At 40.2% G+C, this 16,699-nt stretch overlaps 1 protein-coding gene across 1 annotated transcript in view; it reads right to left on the reverse strand.

Annotated features, from left to right (window-relative positions):
* Positions 1–16,699, reverse strand: part of DNAH9 (dynein axonemal heavy chain 9) — a 1,695,107-nt gene that overhangs the window by 1,345,730 nt on the left and 332,678 nt on the right. The window contains exon 13 of the mRNA XM_078654721.1: positions 2,358–2,613. Coding sequence (XP_078510847.1) covers positions 2,358–2,613 — 256 coding nt within the window. The remainder of the gene's footprint in view (positions 1–2,357; positions 2,614–16,699) is intronic.

The following is a 16,699-nucleotide window of genomic DNA, read 5'->3' on the forward strand; positions in this document are numbered from 1 at the left end:
ATTTGCGATTCCTTAAGTGCAATCGCAAAATAAGGAATGGCAAATTTTGCGATTCCTTATCTTGCTGCGAAAATGTTTCATACATTCCATTTAGCAAATTAGCATTCGCAAAGGCTGAAATTCTGCGAATTTCGGCCTTTGCGAATGCTAATTTGCTTGATACATATGGCCCTTAGTGTTTTTAAAATACCCCTCACACACCAACAGGCCCCTTGGTGTCATGCTTCATCATTGGGGTCTTCACATCCCTCTACGGGATGCGGCGTGCTACGACCATCGATTACGCGGGAGCACTGAAACAGACTATGTGTGGTGTGTGTAGGGTAATGATAGTTCGTGAGTGGTGAGGTTTGAAAAAGTGATAGGTGATGGTTAAAAAATACCTGGCTCGTGGGGTAAAGAAATATTTATTATGCCCCCGGGATGGTATTGTCACTTTCAGTGGAGCCGCGTCGAGGGGAGGGAGACTTACCCGGCCTGAGTAATCGTTGCAAATTGGCACGATTGACCCCCAATACGCTATGAGGCTCATGAAGTAAATAAACCACTGATACAGAGTCTTCTCAAAAATTGCCTATTGGGCGAAAAGACTACAAGCAACTTCACACTGTGAATTAGGTACATACATCCTATAGTTCACTTTTTTGTATTATACACTTTTATACATATGTGAGTAAGGTGGGGATTTGTGCTACCCTGTCCTGAAGAAGGGGTTTTGGACTCCGAAACATGTTCATGTAGACGCACACACGAGGTTAATGTACATAATTATACACAAATAACCTCACACTGCACCATTTTAACAATACCAGCCCGGGGGAATAATAAATATTTTTTTACCCTACGAGCAGGTATTTTTTAACAATCACCTATCACTTTTTCAAACCTCACCACTCACGAACTATCATTACCCTACACACACCACACATAGTCTGTTTCAGTGCTCCCGCGTAATCGCTGGTCGTAGCATGTCGCATCACATAGAGGGGTGCAAAGACCCCAATGATGAAACATGACACCAAGGGGCCTGTTGGTGTGTGAGGGGTATTTTAAAAACACTAAGTGCTCCCCACGACAGTAGGGATCACTTCTACCTTCGTAGTGGATTCCATTCTGTTCATGAGGTATCTAGAATCAGTCCGGACACCAATCCCACAGTGTATGTTGTCTAAACGTGGAGATCCTATACAGGTTTATTAAAACTACACAACAAGCCCTGTGCCACAACAGATAGGTGAGTCCCATTCAAAAAGCCCTGTGTCATTCCTTACGCCTGGTCTTAGCAGGCATAGGGATTTAGACGCAGTGAAGGCATAGAGTGTCTCAGTGAAATGTTGTAAATTTCACTGCGTCAGTTCTACATGGCTTTTTGCGTGGGAACATCCACCCTGTATACATTATACCGGACGCAGGTATAATGTGACACGGGACTTTACACGGTGATGCAACCCCCTAGATGTGTCACATTGTAAATTGACCACAATGTTGCACATTGTTTATGCCGCCTCTGCGTCACAAAAAGTGACGCCATGGCGGTGCAAAAGTGTTGTAAGGGGCTTGTAAAGCTACCCCTAGGTGTCCTGGCTTTAGTGAGAAATAGATGTAGAGTAGTCAATTTCTCTCTTGGTTCGATGTCTGGAGACCCCTGTTAGAATGGCTGAAGGCATTTGGGGATACCAATGTGGAAGGTAGACGTTCCAGCCCTCACAAGCTGTTTAAAGCAGAACTGTGTTGGTAATTGCCTTATATTTTTGGCAAAAGAGTTGCATCCAGTGACTGCTTTTTAAGTAACATTAACTTTATTCCATTCATATCTACGAATTTCCTCATCCATTTTTTGTTGTTTGGTAATACTTTAACTATGTTCATATATTTAAAATTGATTTTGTCTACTGCAACTATTGACTTTATCCATGTTTTGTTGTTTAGTGCCACGATGCCCATGGGTATAAGTGTGCTCTACAAGTTCCTTCTTTTCATTCTTTATTTGTGTTTTTTATCTTACACATCTATGCCTGCAGTTCCCCCAATCTTTCTTTTTTCATTGTGGTTTTATTTAGTTTACTATGCTTTGGTAAACTGTTTTATGCTATTTCTACCAGGGGTTTAAAGATGTTTTTTTCCGCAAAAACGGTGTTTTACCTAGCCAGAAACAGTGCATAACTAGTTTGTGGGAACCTTTCCCTAACTAGTAAGCCAGGATCTTGTAAGGGTGCTCCATTGCTCCCTAGCTATGTCATACCAAAGACACACACCACATTCATACAGTTCAACAGGTAAGACAGAGCACTCCCAATGTTTACACTAGGTCTAGAGTTCACTGAAATGTGCATACTATCAATGCATGCTGAGCTCACCATCTGTTCTCCAGTTTAGAGTCTTTTCGGCCTCTTTCAGCCTTACGTCAATGTCCTGTAGCTGTTCCTCCACCAAGGGGTACTCCACCTCCAGGACTGTCTTCATGATTTTGTTGTACCAGTTAGCAGTCAGTTCAAGATTAGCTACGTATTGCCGGAATGATTCCTTGGAGGCGTAAAACTCTTCTGCTTGTGCAGGAATTGTTTCTGTCTGCCTGTTTTCCAGATATTTTACTTCTCGTAGAACTGAAACCAACTTAAACAATTGAAAGTAAAGTTAGACCCTTTTCCTCTTTTTTACAGAATTCATAAAAACATCTAGATAACATCCTTGGATGTCTGTTTCTCTCATATGAAATATTTTTTACGAAGCACCGACAATATTGCTGTAAACACTGAATCACAGTAAATCATGTACATCTGCTGCGAGCGAGAATAACTAATCAGATGATAACAATATTTAAAGATTAAATAAGAAGTCATAAATCAGACACAAGGCAGCTAGCTAGATCACTTAAGATGCTTAAAACAACCTCATCTGTTGACTCACTTTTGGGAGCAGTTCACTATATGTCATCAACGCAATCGTGCAGGTATTCGCCCACCATAATAAATGATTTGAGCTATTGAGTCGAATAGTTTATTCCTCTGTGATCCATCCTCTTGTGCCCAAAATGTACGCAGCTTTTGCTTATATGTATGAATTTAGGCCCTCCCTTTGATGACTAGATGTGTGTTGAAACACGGAACTTTCGTCCTATTAAAAAGGTGAATGCTTAAATGCCTAAACATTAAAGTAGTTATGTCCTTGTCTTTCACAGCAGACCAAAACAAGTTTTCTTCATCTTCAGGGTACTGACAAGCTTGGTTAGGGTCATTACATGTATCAGAATCTGATTTCATGTTTCCCCAGGCCGGTTGCCAAAACGGATTATAATTACATTCTCATAACTTATGTAGATACTCATGAGACAATGATCCACCTATTGATCTGTGTGAAAGTGTGCTTACAAAGCACATAAATATTTTAATATCAGTGCAATTAGGATGTTATTTATATATATACATATAACTGTATAACTAACTATAACGGAGGAATTTCAATGGTTTTTTACGAGTGAAATGTCCAGCTGGTATTAAAGCTCCCAGATTCCTCTCACCACTCGTAAGGAATCACCAGCACTCGCAGGGGGCAGGTTTGGCAGTACAATTTATTCCGGCAGGTAAAACAAACGCGTTTCGGATCTAGTCCTTCTTCAGTGTTGTTACACATTGAATAGTAAGGCGCCATGTTTTATACACTTCAACATCACATTAGAAACAATAGAAACAAAGGAGGGGATAGTCGATGACAAAATCGCAGGCACCATCTTTAAATGATGCAATCATCACGGTTTCTTTAATTCGTTTCAATAAACACACAGTCTTATGAGTTGATAGAAGGCACAACCGATATACTCACTTCCTTGCCCAACCCTCCTTCTCTATTTTCAAAATAGAGAAGGAGGGTTGTAGCAACCTCGACCTCGAGGTTGCAAAATGCCAATCCACGGCCAGATCATAGTTACACAGAATGGGTTGCTATATTGAATATAAGGCAAGGAAGTGAGTATATCGGTTGTGCCTTCTATCAAGTGTTTATTGAAACGAATTAAAGAAACTGTGATGATTGCATCATTTAAAGATGGCGCCTGCGATTTTATCGGCGACCATCCCCTCCTTTATTTCTATTGTTTCTACTGTGATGTTGAAGTGTATAAAACACGGCGCCTTACTATTCAATGTGTAAACAACACTGAAGAAGGACTAGATCCGAAACGCGTTTGTTTTACCTGCCGGAATAAATCGTACTCCCAAACCTACCCCCGTGAGTGTTGGTGATTCCTTACGAGTGGTGAGAGGAATCTGGGAGCTTTAATCTATATTGCGGGGCACCCCCGCATTTGAAAGCACCCGCCCTAAGGGTGCCGCGCTTTGACGGTGCGAAGGAGCAGCATATATATATGTGTCACAGTTGAGCCTCGCGGTTGGGACTTCGGATTGATTCTCTGTCATCGTCAAGTCATGCAGGGCTAAATAATATTAAATTATAAAGGCTGTCTCCGGATCGGCACTGCATCAGCGTTGAAGGACACTGTGTCAGATCTGATTGGCGCAGTGGTGACTATGTGTCGATTTTGCTGCAAAAACAGCTGCAGAACCCACTTCTGAGGCCTATAACTTGGAGAAGATAACTTAGGCAAGGGTAGAACTCAGTAAAGGCAGGGTTCAGCAGCCCCAACTGGATTGCAGGAAGTCTTTTGGGTCCCTGAGATTTAATAAAACAGAGGGCAAATCAGCAAGCCCTTACAGAGCACTTGGAGGGAAGGCAGAGTCAGGAGCAGCAGGCAGCAGACAACAAGTAGAAAAGCACACATTCCAGGAACGCAGTGCAGCTGAGTCTTTTAAGCAGCACAGCAGTCCTGTTGACAAAGGTTCAGTTCAAGATCCAAAAGTGTCTAATTTGTGAAGGGTGAGGGCCCAGTATGTATACCTAAAAGTGTATTTGAAGTGGCGTTGACATCAAAGGCTGGACTCTGAAGTGCACACAATCCCTTTCAGCCCAGTCCTGTCTGCCAGGCTAACCCTGGGGGGCAAATCAGTGATTTGTGTATGGATAGGACACTACCTTTTGAAGTGTAAGCGTCAGCCCCTCATATTCCTCCCTGCCCAGGTAGACCAATCAGAATGCAGATGAGTGCTCAAAATGCAGATGAGCCTCTTCTTCCTGTGCTTGTGTCTGTCCAGAGGGAACACACAAAGGGGCCGATTCTGATCCTGGATTTTTATTTTCCATACAAATAGGATTTGCATTTTTTTCTATACAGATTGTAAAAGTCCCTTCCAACCCGTGTAGTATGATTCGTACGGGAAAAATACATTCAGATCGGCCCGATCCTTACGAATCGGATCAGGAAAAGCTGTACGACACGGACTTGTAAAAAAGACCATACAATTTGTAAAAAGGCTGTCCAACCCGTAAAGTACGATTTGTACCAGGTTGTCAGCATACGATTTGTATGGAAAATGGCCTGTATACGGGGAATGACTCGTACCGGGCAACGAAGTGAACCCCTATACGCCTCGTACCCTGGTATGACTCGTTCTGGGGGTACGACTCATACCGGGGTACGGGTCATATAGGGGTATGAGGCGTACAGGGGTCCCCCCACATGCGAGGCATGTGTATGGTGCGTACCCCAACATCGCGCATGTACGCACCGTATGTACGCGATTTTGGGGTACGGTGCGTACATACGCGATTTTGGGGTACGGTGCGTACATATGCGATTTTGGGGTATGGTGCGTACATACGCGATTTTGGGGTACGGTGCGTACATATGCGATTTTGGGGTACGTACGCGATTTTGGGGTACGGTGCGTACATACGCGATTTTGGGGTACGGTGCCTACATACACGATTTTGGGGTACGGTGCTTGTACGGTGCGTACACGATCAGTACCCCTTCATCGCGTATGTATGCACCATACCCCACTTTCCGTGTCATCCGTACGCACCGTACATGCGCACCGTACCCCTGTATTCATGAGGTGGACGACGCGTACATGAGGGGGTCTGTCTCGTGCTGTTTTCGGGGCGTACAAGGTTTTCCGGCACTTTTTGGCTCTTGTAAAAAAAGAGCCGTACGGAGTGCCGTTTGTTTGAATCGTACTTGCCGGGTTGTAAACTGCTGCCGGGAATACATGGGAACGCCGCGTACAGAGCAATCCGAATTGGAATCGCCTGTATATACGAGTTGTATGGTCTTTTTTACAATTAGTATGGAGTGCGTCCACCGATCGTACTTCCTAGGTTGTAGGGGCCTCCTTACAAGTACGAGTTGTATGGGGAAAACGCTCCATACCACGATTTGTACAGCGTTTTTCCAGGATCGGAATCGGCCCCAAAGTGTAGCTGTCACCAAACCCAGACATCTATTGGAGATAGGCTGTGAGCCACAAAAGAGCTAAGAGCAGAGAAATGTCCACTTTCTAAAAGTGGCATTCCTAAAACAGTAATCATAAACCTAAGTTCATCAGTCAAGAAAATGTATCAAGACCATGTCAACCATATGAAAAATGAACAAACAGCTCCTCTATGATCCGGAATTACAGCGTAAAGGTATTTTAAGGAATCCCAAATATTAAACTATGAGAGGAATAGGCCTGACAGCAGTGAAAATGAATGTAGCTGTTTGTCACTACCAGGACATGTACAACATACAAGTGCATCTCCTCCCTTTTAGTTACACAACACCCTGCCCTTAGGTCTTCCTAGGACCTACCTTAGGGTTGACGTAGGAGTAATAAAGGGTGGGTTTAAGGCTTGGCAAGTCATTTTAAATGGAAGTGGCAGTGAACTGCACACACAGGTCCTGCAGTGGCAGACCTGAGGCATGATTAGAGGGCTACTAAGGTGGGTGGCAAAAGCAGTGCTACAGGCCCACTTTCAGCATTTAATTTACAGGCCCTGAGCACACGTAGTACACTTTACTTGGGACTTATAAGTAAATTAAATATGACAATTGAGTATGAGACAATGTTACCATTTTAGGTAGAGAGCACTTGCACTTTATCATTGGTTAACAGTGGTGGAGTGCTCAGAGTCCTAAAGCCAGCAAACACAGGGTCCTAAAAAGAGGAGGAGGAAGGCAAAACTTTGGGGTGACCCTTCAGAAAGGGCCATTTTCCAACAATAATAATAGCCAGTTTTAGCATTTATTTAACTAAAAGACTTTGCATACTAGGAGTTGTAGGCTGTTTACCCGTACAATGAATCTATTAAAATCTCATGATGCAAATATTTGTATCTAAAATCCTGGCATCGCGGAATTTGGTGTATGTGACATGGGAACAGTTATCAGCTATGCAGATTTTCAGTTATGCAGTATGTGAGTAGGATGTGACTTTAATGTATGCTCCTACTTGTTGGTGTAAATATGTGCCTACTGTATGAATGTGTCTATGTTGTGTCAGTGTGCATAGTGGCTGCATGGGCATTGTCTACCTGAGTAGATGCCTTTATGTATGGTGTCCACAGATTACTGTGTGTGTGTATAAGTTTGTGTGTGCACAGAGTATATACATGCTTTGTTCTGGCTGTCCATGACCATTTATGTTGTGTGCCTTTTGTATGCATGCAGTATACAAAAGCCATATCCACTGGCATTCCTAATACTTTATGTACAATTCTCCAATCTACTAAGGAGAAAACATACATTTAGAATTAAAATGCAATTTACAACCACACTATTCCAGAATACTGAGAGTGAATAAAGGTAAATCTCACTTCAATTCAATTCATTAAAAAATGAGAATATGGACGTCTTGCTCTGCCTGCGAACATGTTCTGAAGGGCAGATCAATTCAAGTTGCAGGGACCAATAAGGAAGAGATTGACATACTACATTCCTTTCCTAGTTTAAACACAGTTGTGGAAATGATGGATTTGAGTGATTAAAGGTAATTTACAGTTTTGCACTTACTTTGAGTAGATAAGAAGAGGGATGTTCCAAATCCACCACACAAAGTAGATTTAGAATGTGGAATATAAGGGCTTCTGCCGAGAGACCATTTCTCTCCTTGAACTCTTAGGTATACCATTTTTTCTGGGAATATTGGAGGGAAAAGACTGCCAAAGCATCTATCTGTTAAAATTGTTTTGTGTGTTTCTAAAAGCTTCTTAGCTTCAATAATCTATAAAAGTATTCCATTACTTGTGTTTGCAGCTTATTCATGATGTCATTAGAAATGTCCAACGCTTCTGAGAAGGGGTGGTGGTGCATAGGTGGGTTAACGTGTGTATAGAACTATGCCTTTGTACATTTTCCCCATAACATTTAAAATGGGAATACTCATATACAATTGGTATGAATAGAAAGGATTCTGCTGTCTATGCACATTTAGTAATAGGGACTTTGACATGTTGTGGCCAATTTACACTTGCATTGAAGAGTACGTAAAAGAGCACTCCTATAGAACTACATTCCATACTCAAATTATTTTGGGAATAGACCTCATTGTAAGTAGCAGTGATCAATGTTTAAGATTAAACTAATTGTTTCACATTTTGCAGAAACAAATGTAGTTCAACTACTCAGTACGAGCAAAATTGAAGTAGTTCCTCTTTTCAAAGCTGGTTCATGCTGATTGTCAAAAAGTAACTTGCAACCTAACTAGAGACAAAGAAAAAAGCCAAAATGTAACATAACAAGAGTATTTGTCCAGGGCACATTCAGACCTTGGGGTATCTTGATGCTGAATAACAGATGTTTATTAATATCCAACGTAGTTGTAATCATTTTATCAACCCTGGAAAGATGAACAGCTCAGTGCATCCACCAGAATTTGAACCTATGACTAGGAGGTCAAAACCAGATCCATAGAGTGGATGGTTCAACACCCTGAACCACTAGATCTAACATAGCAATAGAAAAATTAAATGCCAAGCGACCAGGCTTCTTTTAGACTCAGAGGGAGTCTCGTCTCTTTCTTCTCTTTGCAACAACAGCCGGGACCAAAAAGAAATTGACCCCGCAAAATTATGCCTGGAAGTAGAAAAAGAAACGACAATGGCTCCTTGCCTGGGCACATACAGTTAGAGATTTTGTCAGATATGCCAGATGTGGGTCAAGTAGGTAGTTGACTGTCAGTCCACAAAGTAGGAGTACAATTCTGGATTTGATGGAAGGGCAGTGCAAAAGGAATCCCTGTGCTATGACTCACTTCAAGGAGTAGGGGTGCGAGAGGAAAGAAATAATCATCACCTGCTGAATGCTCAGTTAGGAACTGTCACATCTCAGCTAAGGCACAACTGGGGTCCTCCATTGGGAGATTCGGGAAATTTAATGGGACTGCACAGTGAACTGTTTTATTCACTGTTGTAGTAAATTTGAGGTTGGAAGATGGCCTTTTGTAAGTTATTCCATGGAACACTAAATGAGGTCTGATTCCATGCCATGCATAAGAGCAATTTCTGACACAACATTGTTTTATAGGTGAATCGCTTTAATTCATGCTGGAAGCTAGAAAATAACCAGCTATTCCTTAGTCTTTCATGTGTATTAAATTTTGCTGATTTTAGAATTAAGGAACGTATACTCTCCAAGGCATATCAACAACGCCAGTTTTCCGTTTCCGAAACTTCAAAATGCAGGATTTTCTCGGATATGACAGCAACTGCGGCTAAAAGAAGGAAAGAGTTTGTAAAGCTGCTGCAGTTATTCAAGGCTAATGGTGCCCAGGCCTCGATTGCACAGCAATCAAAACTGAAGGTTCTCGTCAAGGGGAAATTTTTTCTATTTACTGATCTAGAAGAGGCACAGACCCTTCTTAATGAAATATCAACAAGGGCCTAGGCACAGTGGTCTGGCTATATATATATTGAATGTTGAATACGAGGAATCCATGTTACAATCCAGAGTTATAATTAGGGAGAAAAAAAAAATGAGAGTTTGAAAATATCCAGGCGGGGGTTCTCGGGTCCTTGGGTTCAGGGTCACACCAGGGTCACACCGGGGTGTAACAAGAAGACACCCGAAGTAGAAGAAAGGGAGGGATGTGGGCAGCGTGGACAGGAAGGGGGGTCCCACATCCATGGGGGGGTCCTTGGTGGGGGGGGGGGTGAATGCAGCAAAAAAATACAAGAGAAGTAGGTTTTCTATTCTTAACATTGGTTGGTACAGAAGAGGTTTAGAACTTCATAGCCTTATCAATGACAATTGACTTATGTAATATCCTGTCCATTAACGCGAATGGGCTGTTAAATAAACAGAAATATGGAGCACTTTTGAAATGGGCAATTGCTTTTAAACCCCATGTGGTCTTCCTCCAGGAGACGACCTTGAAATCAAACTCCCCAAAGTCGTTTCTTCCTAGATATTTTTCCCATGGGTTTTTTTCCTCTGCGGGTGTTGCCCAGAGGGGTGTTGCTATTTATTTTGCAAGAAATTTACCCTGGGAGATTCTACAAATGCAAAGAGACTCTAAAGGGAGATGGCTTTGGGTGGCAGTGAAATTGTTGGGAAAGATATTCAATTTTGTCAACTATTATGGCCCAATTTTTGATGACACCTCGGCCCTGACTGAAATTAGTGAAAAACTAAGGGGTACTGTAGGGCAAATTATAGTAGGAGGTGATTTTAATTTTATTCAGGATTTAAAGAAGGACACCTCTAATAAGAACAAGAAACAACTAAAACCAAAGACTAAAAGGGTATTAGAGGCTTTTGTATCAGAATATCAATTGCGTGACTCCTGGCGCTCCCTAAACCCCAACCTAGAATCTTACACGTGCTATTCTAATAGGTTTCATACAGCCTCTAGAATAGATTTATTTTTATCCTCAAGATCGCTTCACATCTCTAATGCATTGATAGGCTGCAATCCATTTTCAGATCATGGAAGGATTGAGGTTGAATTAATATTAGAGGGCACGACAGAGGAGCGACCCAGGTGGCAGCTGGATCGCACCCTTCTACAGAATATGACTTGGGTTGAGGGTTTCAAAGTTTGGATAAGGGAATTTTTTTCTAGAAAATAAGGACTCTGCAGAGCCTTTCGCAGTATGGGGAGCATTCAAAGCAGCAGCCCGGGGACAGATTATAGCATTTTCTTGTAATAAAGCTAATGATCGCAAAAGAAAAATATCTGCCCTTCAGCGCGCTGCAGAGAATGAGTATACTTTGAAACTAAACCAAAAACCAAACAACTGGGAACAAGGTAAAGCATTGCTTAGGGACTTCTTCATCTTGGAAGAGATAAATAGCTCAAAAGCCTTCCAACAAAAGCTATATGAAGATAGTCAACTCATGGGTAAGCTGCTGGCAAATTCGATCAGGAAAAAACAAGAGTCTTCCATCATTTTAAAAATCCAAGATCCATCAGGTGGAATAGATACCAGAAGCGAGGGAATTGGGAAAATATTCCTTGATCATTATGAGAGAATTTACTCTACGGATATTCAAGTAGAGGAAACATTGATCAGGGAATATTTTGACAACTTGAATATCCCCAAAATTTCCAAATCCAGATTTAATCAAATAGGCTGTGATATAAGTCATCTGGAAATTCAGAACAGTATAAAAGCCACAGCGGGAGCAAAGGCTTCAGGGATTGATGGATTCCCTATCGAATTCTACAAGGTTTTTTTGAAGGAGCTAGAGGATCCCCTGAAACATTTATTTAATTATATTAGATTAGGTGGTATGATTCCCTCTGAGTTTAAAGAGTCCACAATTATTAGTTTTGTTAAGAAAGGAAAGAACCCGGAAGACGTAAACTCCTATAGACCAATTAGTCTATTAAATTCTGATTACAAGGTTTTTATGAAAATTTGGGCTCAAAGATTCGTGATGGCCGCCCAGGAGGTGATACATCATGATCAAACGGGCTTTATAGCCGGACGCTATATGGCTGCCAACACAGAATATTTATTACAGGCACTAGATTATTTTAATATTAATTCAATTTCTGCATGCATTCTTATGATTGATGCAGAAAAAGCATTTGATTTAGTTAACTGGTCAACGTTATTTTGTTCCTTGAATTATTTTGGATTCCCCGCCCCTGTCATTAATATGTTACAAAATATTTACGAGGGAGCATCAGCCCAGGTGATAATAAATGCCAAACAAGCAGGGAAGATTAAAATAAATCGAGGCACTAGGCAAGGTTGCCCCCTATCCCCCCTGCTATTCACCTTTTTTATCGAACCCCTGGTAATAAAAATAAGAAATAATGATGCAATATCTTCTCCAATGGTTGGAATGTCGAAGTTAAAACTATTTGCCGACGACATTATCCTCTACATGGCTCCTGATAAAGAAAATATTTTACATCTTATGAAAGAGCTTAAGGAATATGAGAAGATAGGGGGCTACAAAATTAACAAAAAGAAAACAGAAGTTCTTATTTTAAATTCGAATTTAGACTTCCTTCCGCCAGATCTTCAGTCTCAAGCAGAAAAGGGGGGCCCAATAAGGTATCTAGGGATTTATGTGACCAGAGACTACCAAGAACTTTTTCAATTGAATTATATAAAAACAAGGGATAAAATCAAGAGCCTTTTAGAACAATGGGATATACTCCCCTTATCATTGATTGGCAGAGTGGCTTTGATAAAATGAATATATTACCTCTGCTTTTATTTTTGTTTAGTAATATCCCAATTAAAGTTAATTTGCCCATTTTTAATGAATTAGATTCCATGTTAAGAAGATTCATTTGGAATAAAAAGGCCAATAGAGTCAAACTCGCGGTAATACAACTTCCGGTTAATCAAGGCGGACTTGTGCTTCCCCATTTTTATTCATATTACGAGGCAGCTTTTTTCGATATAATGGCGGGTTTATTAAAGGCTAGGCAGACAAGAGACAATTTTTTTTTAAATAGAATGCTTGAGGAATCGGGTTCTCAAATTTGTATTTTCTTAAAAACTGCAAAACTTCCAAAAAGAACACGATATAAGACACTCGTGGGGTATTCATCAAGACTACGGCTTCTATTTGTAAAGCATGGCTCAGATGGATCTATTTATTTAAAACTTTCAGAATGTGTTAAAATGGGTCTTAAGATTTCCTCAAGTCATCTGACAGAATGGGAATCGGCCGGATTCTGTGAAATAAGGCATCTTCTCTTTCAAAATTCGATAATCAGTTGGCAAACGGTTAGAGATAGATCACATCCGAGGCGGCTCATGTTTTTTCAATACTTGCAATTGAGTTATTTTATAAGAAAAGTTGTAGGAAGTTTTGATACAACACCCAATGCTTTGTTATCAGCGTTATATGGGGAGAAACATAAGGGTATAGGATTTTGGTATAAAAAGCTACCCCCCCCTTCTGGAACATCTAATATAATAAGCAAACATTTGGAGAAAATAAGTCTCACATTGCAGTGTGTATTGACAGACAAAGATTGGGAGACAATTTGTTATTTAGGAAACAGGGCACTCCGAGCAGCTAATTATAAAAGAATGTCTTTTCTTTGTCGCTGGTTAGCATATTATACCCCGCAAGCCCTACAAAGAATGTTCCCTGAACACGAGAATAAATGTTTTAGATGTAAAACCAGGGGACAGGGTGGGTGGCATCATATTTTCTTCTCATGTCCAAAGCTAGAACCCTTCTGGAGGGAGATTTTCGCAGATTTGGAGATGGCAACTGGGAAAATTCTTCTTCCAGAAGTGGAAGTGGCCCTCTTTGGCATTAGTAAGGACAGGAACATGTTCAATGAATCAGAAGAACTGTTTATTTTTGTTTCTACTGCCGTGGCACGGTCCCTGATTCTGCAAAATTGGAAATCCACGGCGTGTCCTTGCCATGTTAAGTGGGTCAATAAAATGAGAAGAACATATAATTTTGAGAAAGCCTATGCAGGTAGAGTGGGTGCGGTTGCAAGATTTGAAAGGAATTGGAAATATTTTAACCAGCTTGAACTATTAAAAGGAAAGTGACTGTTATATTTTAGCTATCTGTAAGTTGGTATGACATCTACATCTGAGGAAAGATTAGTATCCATCTGCCATGCTATATCAAATTGTTAAGCATTTTTATTATGAAAGTTTTTTTTTTTTTTTATGTTATCGTATTTTTAATATTATGAAATGTATTATTATCTGTGTTATTAGATATTGGCACTTCATTGCACTTTATTGCACTAGTCACTTTATATAGGTCTAAAAAATGTTTGCACATAATAATATTAGTAATTTTAAGCGTTGGTCTTTCTACTCTTTGCTTAAGCACTTTATGAACGGTATAGTATTATTATTGTGTTACTATACATTGGCACTTTATTGCATTAGTCACTTTATATAGGCCATATTTTGCACATAATGGTACCCTCTAGCGCTGGTCCTTCTTCTCTTGCATTAGCACTTTATGAACGACATAACAATACTATTCTTGATGCTGCCCAACCAACAGTTGTTTATATGTTGGGTTATCTAATATGTCTTGGAGTTATTATTTTGAGTATAGTAATGATAATGATATTTCTTTCTTTGTATTGTATTTATAGGTTTAAATTTTGAAGTATAATACTGGTTATTTTCTTGTTATTGCTGTGGCATTCTATTGTCTAGGGTTGTCTCTTGGATTTTGCAATTTTCTGGGTTAATGTATGTCTAATTATGAAGAATTTAATGTACCAATGTATTTTTCTTACCTACGGCTTGTAATAAAAAAAATTAAAAAAAAAAAAAAATAATGTGTTGATACAAAGGTTTGTAAAGGGTTGGAATGATAAGCAGTGGCACATGATTTTAAGCTTTTCTAGATTGTCTGGAGCTGCAAAAGGCCCAACAGCACAGAGGGTATCTGACGAGAGGGGGGAGTAGAGCAGCTGCAAGCTCCAGATTTGCAGTAACATTCTCATCCACAAGCAGAATTGTTCCATCAGAGTGAGAATATACGTGGAGAGAAAAAGTGCGCAAGTGTCTAAAATTAAAAGACTACAAAGAATAGCAGCGTGAGGGGGAGTTCAGGGGTGAATGAGACACTGAAGACAAATCATGCACAACAAAACATTTGAAGATACTCATTTATTTGATTTGGTTAACAAGCACTGGCAAAGCCAATATGTCTGTTGTGTTTTACACATACATTTTTGGTTGTGTTATATATCTCCAATGAATAGTTTTCAGGTGGTTTGCTGAGGGAAGCACATCATTTCAGTTGATATGCTTTAAGCTACACCCTTAATTACAAAGGTCCCGCCTCTCAGAAGGGATTTCTAGATGCGCGTCTTTGGCCACACCTCTTAGAGACCACCTACCCTTTTCATCTTGCTTCAAGCTCACTTATAGACCTGTACTCATGAACAATTTACCTACAGGTGATTACTGTCCTCTACTTCACTAAAGGTGATTCCTACAAGAAGAACACTTACATGTGCAAAGTAATTACACAATGAAGCACTTTCTTGAGCATTTGTGAGTGGACCAATCACGAAATTGCAGATATCATTTTCATAAATGACTGGTCAAGTCAAGTCAAATAACTTTATTCGGTTATTAGTAATAACAACCATAAAAGCATAATACATTATACATACATTGACTCATATTTACAAAAGAATTTTCTTTAAAAAACAACATAAATCAAAATTGTTACACATGTGCCGACTCATTTTTACAATTTTTTTTAAAAAGTATCAGTGCCACTATTACCCCTCCATACTTTTCCTAAATTTGAGAGCTAATTTTAAAAAGCTACATACAAATAAAGTGCAATCACAACTTAACAACTGGAGGTAGTAAAGTGCTGGTCTAATTTGAGTAAAATTAAATTTTTTCAGGCAAGGTTTTAAGAATAGCCTCCTTGGTATAATATAAAAGGGGCAAATAAAGAAGAAGTGTGCCAGGTCTTGCGGAGACTTTTCGTCGCAGCCGCAAGCCGGCAACACTTGACTGCAGTGGGTCCCCCTAGGCACAGCCAGTAGTAAGTGAAATAAACCCATACGGAACCTCGTCAACAGGAAACGGTCATAACTTGACATGGGCCATGTCAGGTACGGTTCCATGACCATAGATGTTTTTAATAGCACATGTTTCCGTACACTTCCTTTCTTTAATTCACCATCCTCCCTGACTGAGTACCTAGAGCAGATAAAAACCTTCTTCACAGTAATAACATCCAATTTCGTAATGGATTCTGGAGTTAAAAACAGTTCGGGCGCCCTAATTCATTAAAGCAGGTGCTTAGGTACTTTATCCATAGTACCTAAAGCCTATTTTCCCACGTTAGCGCTTCCCTCAGTATGAGCTGAGTAAGGGGTACATCACTGTTTAGCCAGCAATTTAGCCAACACAGTAAAGGGTTTACTGCTATCTTGTCACTTAAATATGACATACCCAGCTCTTCGTGTACTGAGAAGTTAGCTGTTCCCCTAGGTGTGAGAAGTTGGCCTTATATATGATGCTCACTAATTCTAGTGATCACCTTGTATCAGTCCAAACAACCCCTTATGGTGATTGGTTGTAAGTCAACCTGATAGACCAGCTATCCTAGTAGCGTGGACAAAAGCAGTCTTTAGGCTAAACTCTTTTGGCATGTGAAGCCAGCTGTTTTACCACAATATAACCCCTTGAATACCAGATGAAAGGACACCACACAGGTTGTAATGAAAATAAAAGGATATTTATTAACTAACATACACCTCTGAACTCTTTATGAGGTCAGAGGGCTAAGCACATGACAATACTACAAAAGAAATACGAGTTCGCACAATATTTACACGAGTGCCTTAGGGGCACGACAAACCATATACTCAAAACAATGGAATGCGAGGAAGGAAAGTAC

Source organism: Lissotriton helveticus, chromosome 7, assembly GCF_964261635.1.
Source record: "Lissotriton helveticus chromosome 7, aLisHel1.1, whole genome shotgun sequence".
NCBI classification, from domain to species: Eukaryota; Metazoa; Chordata; class Amphibia; order Caudata; family Salamandridae; genus Lissotriton; species Lissotriton helveticus.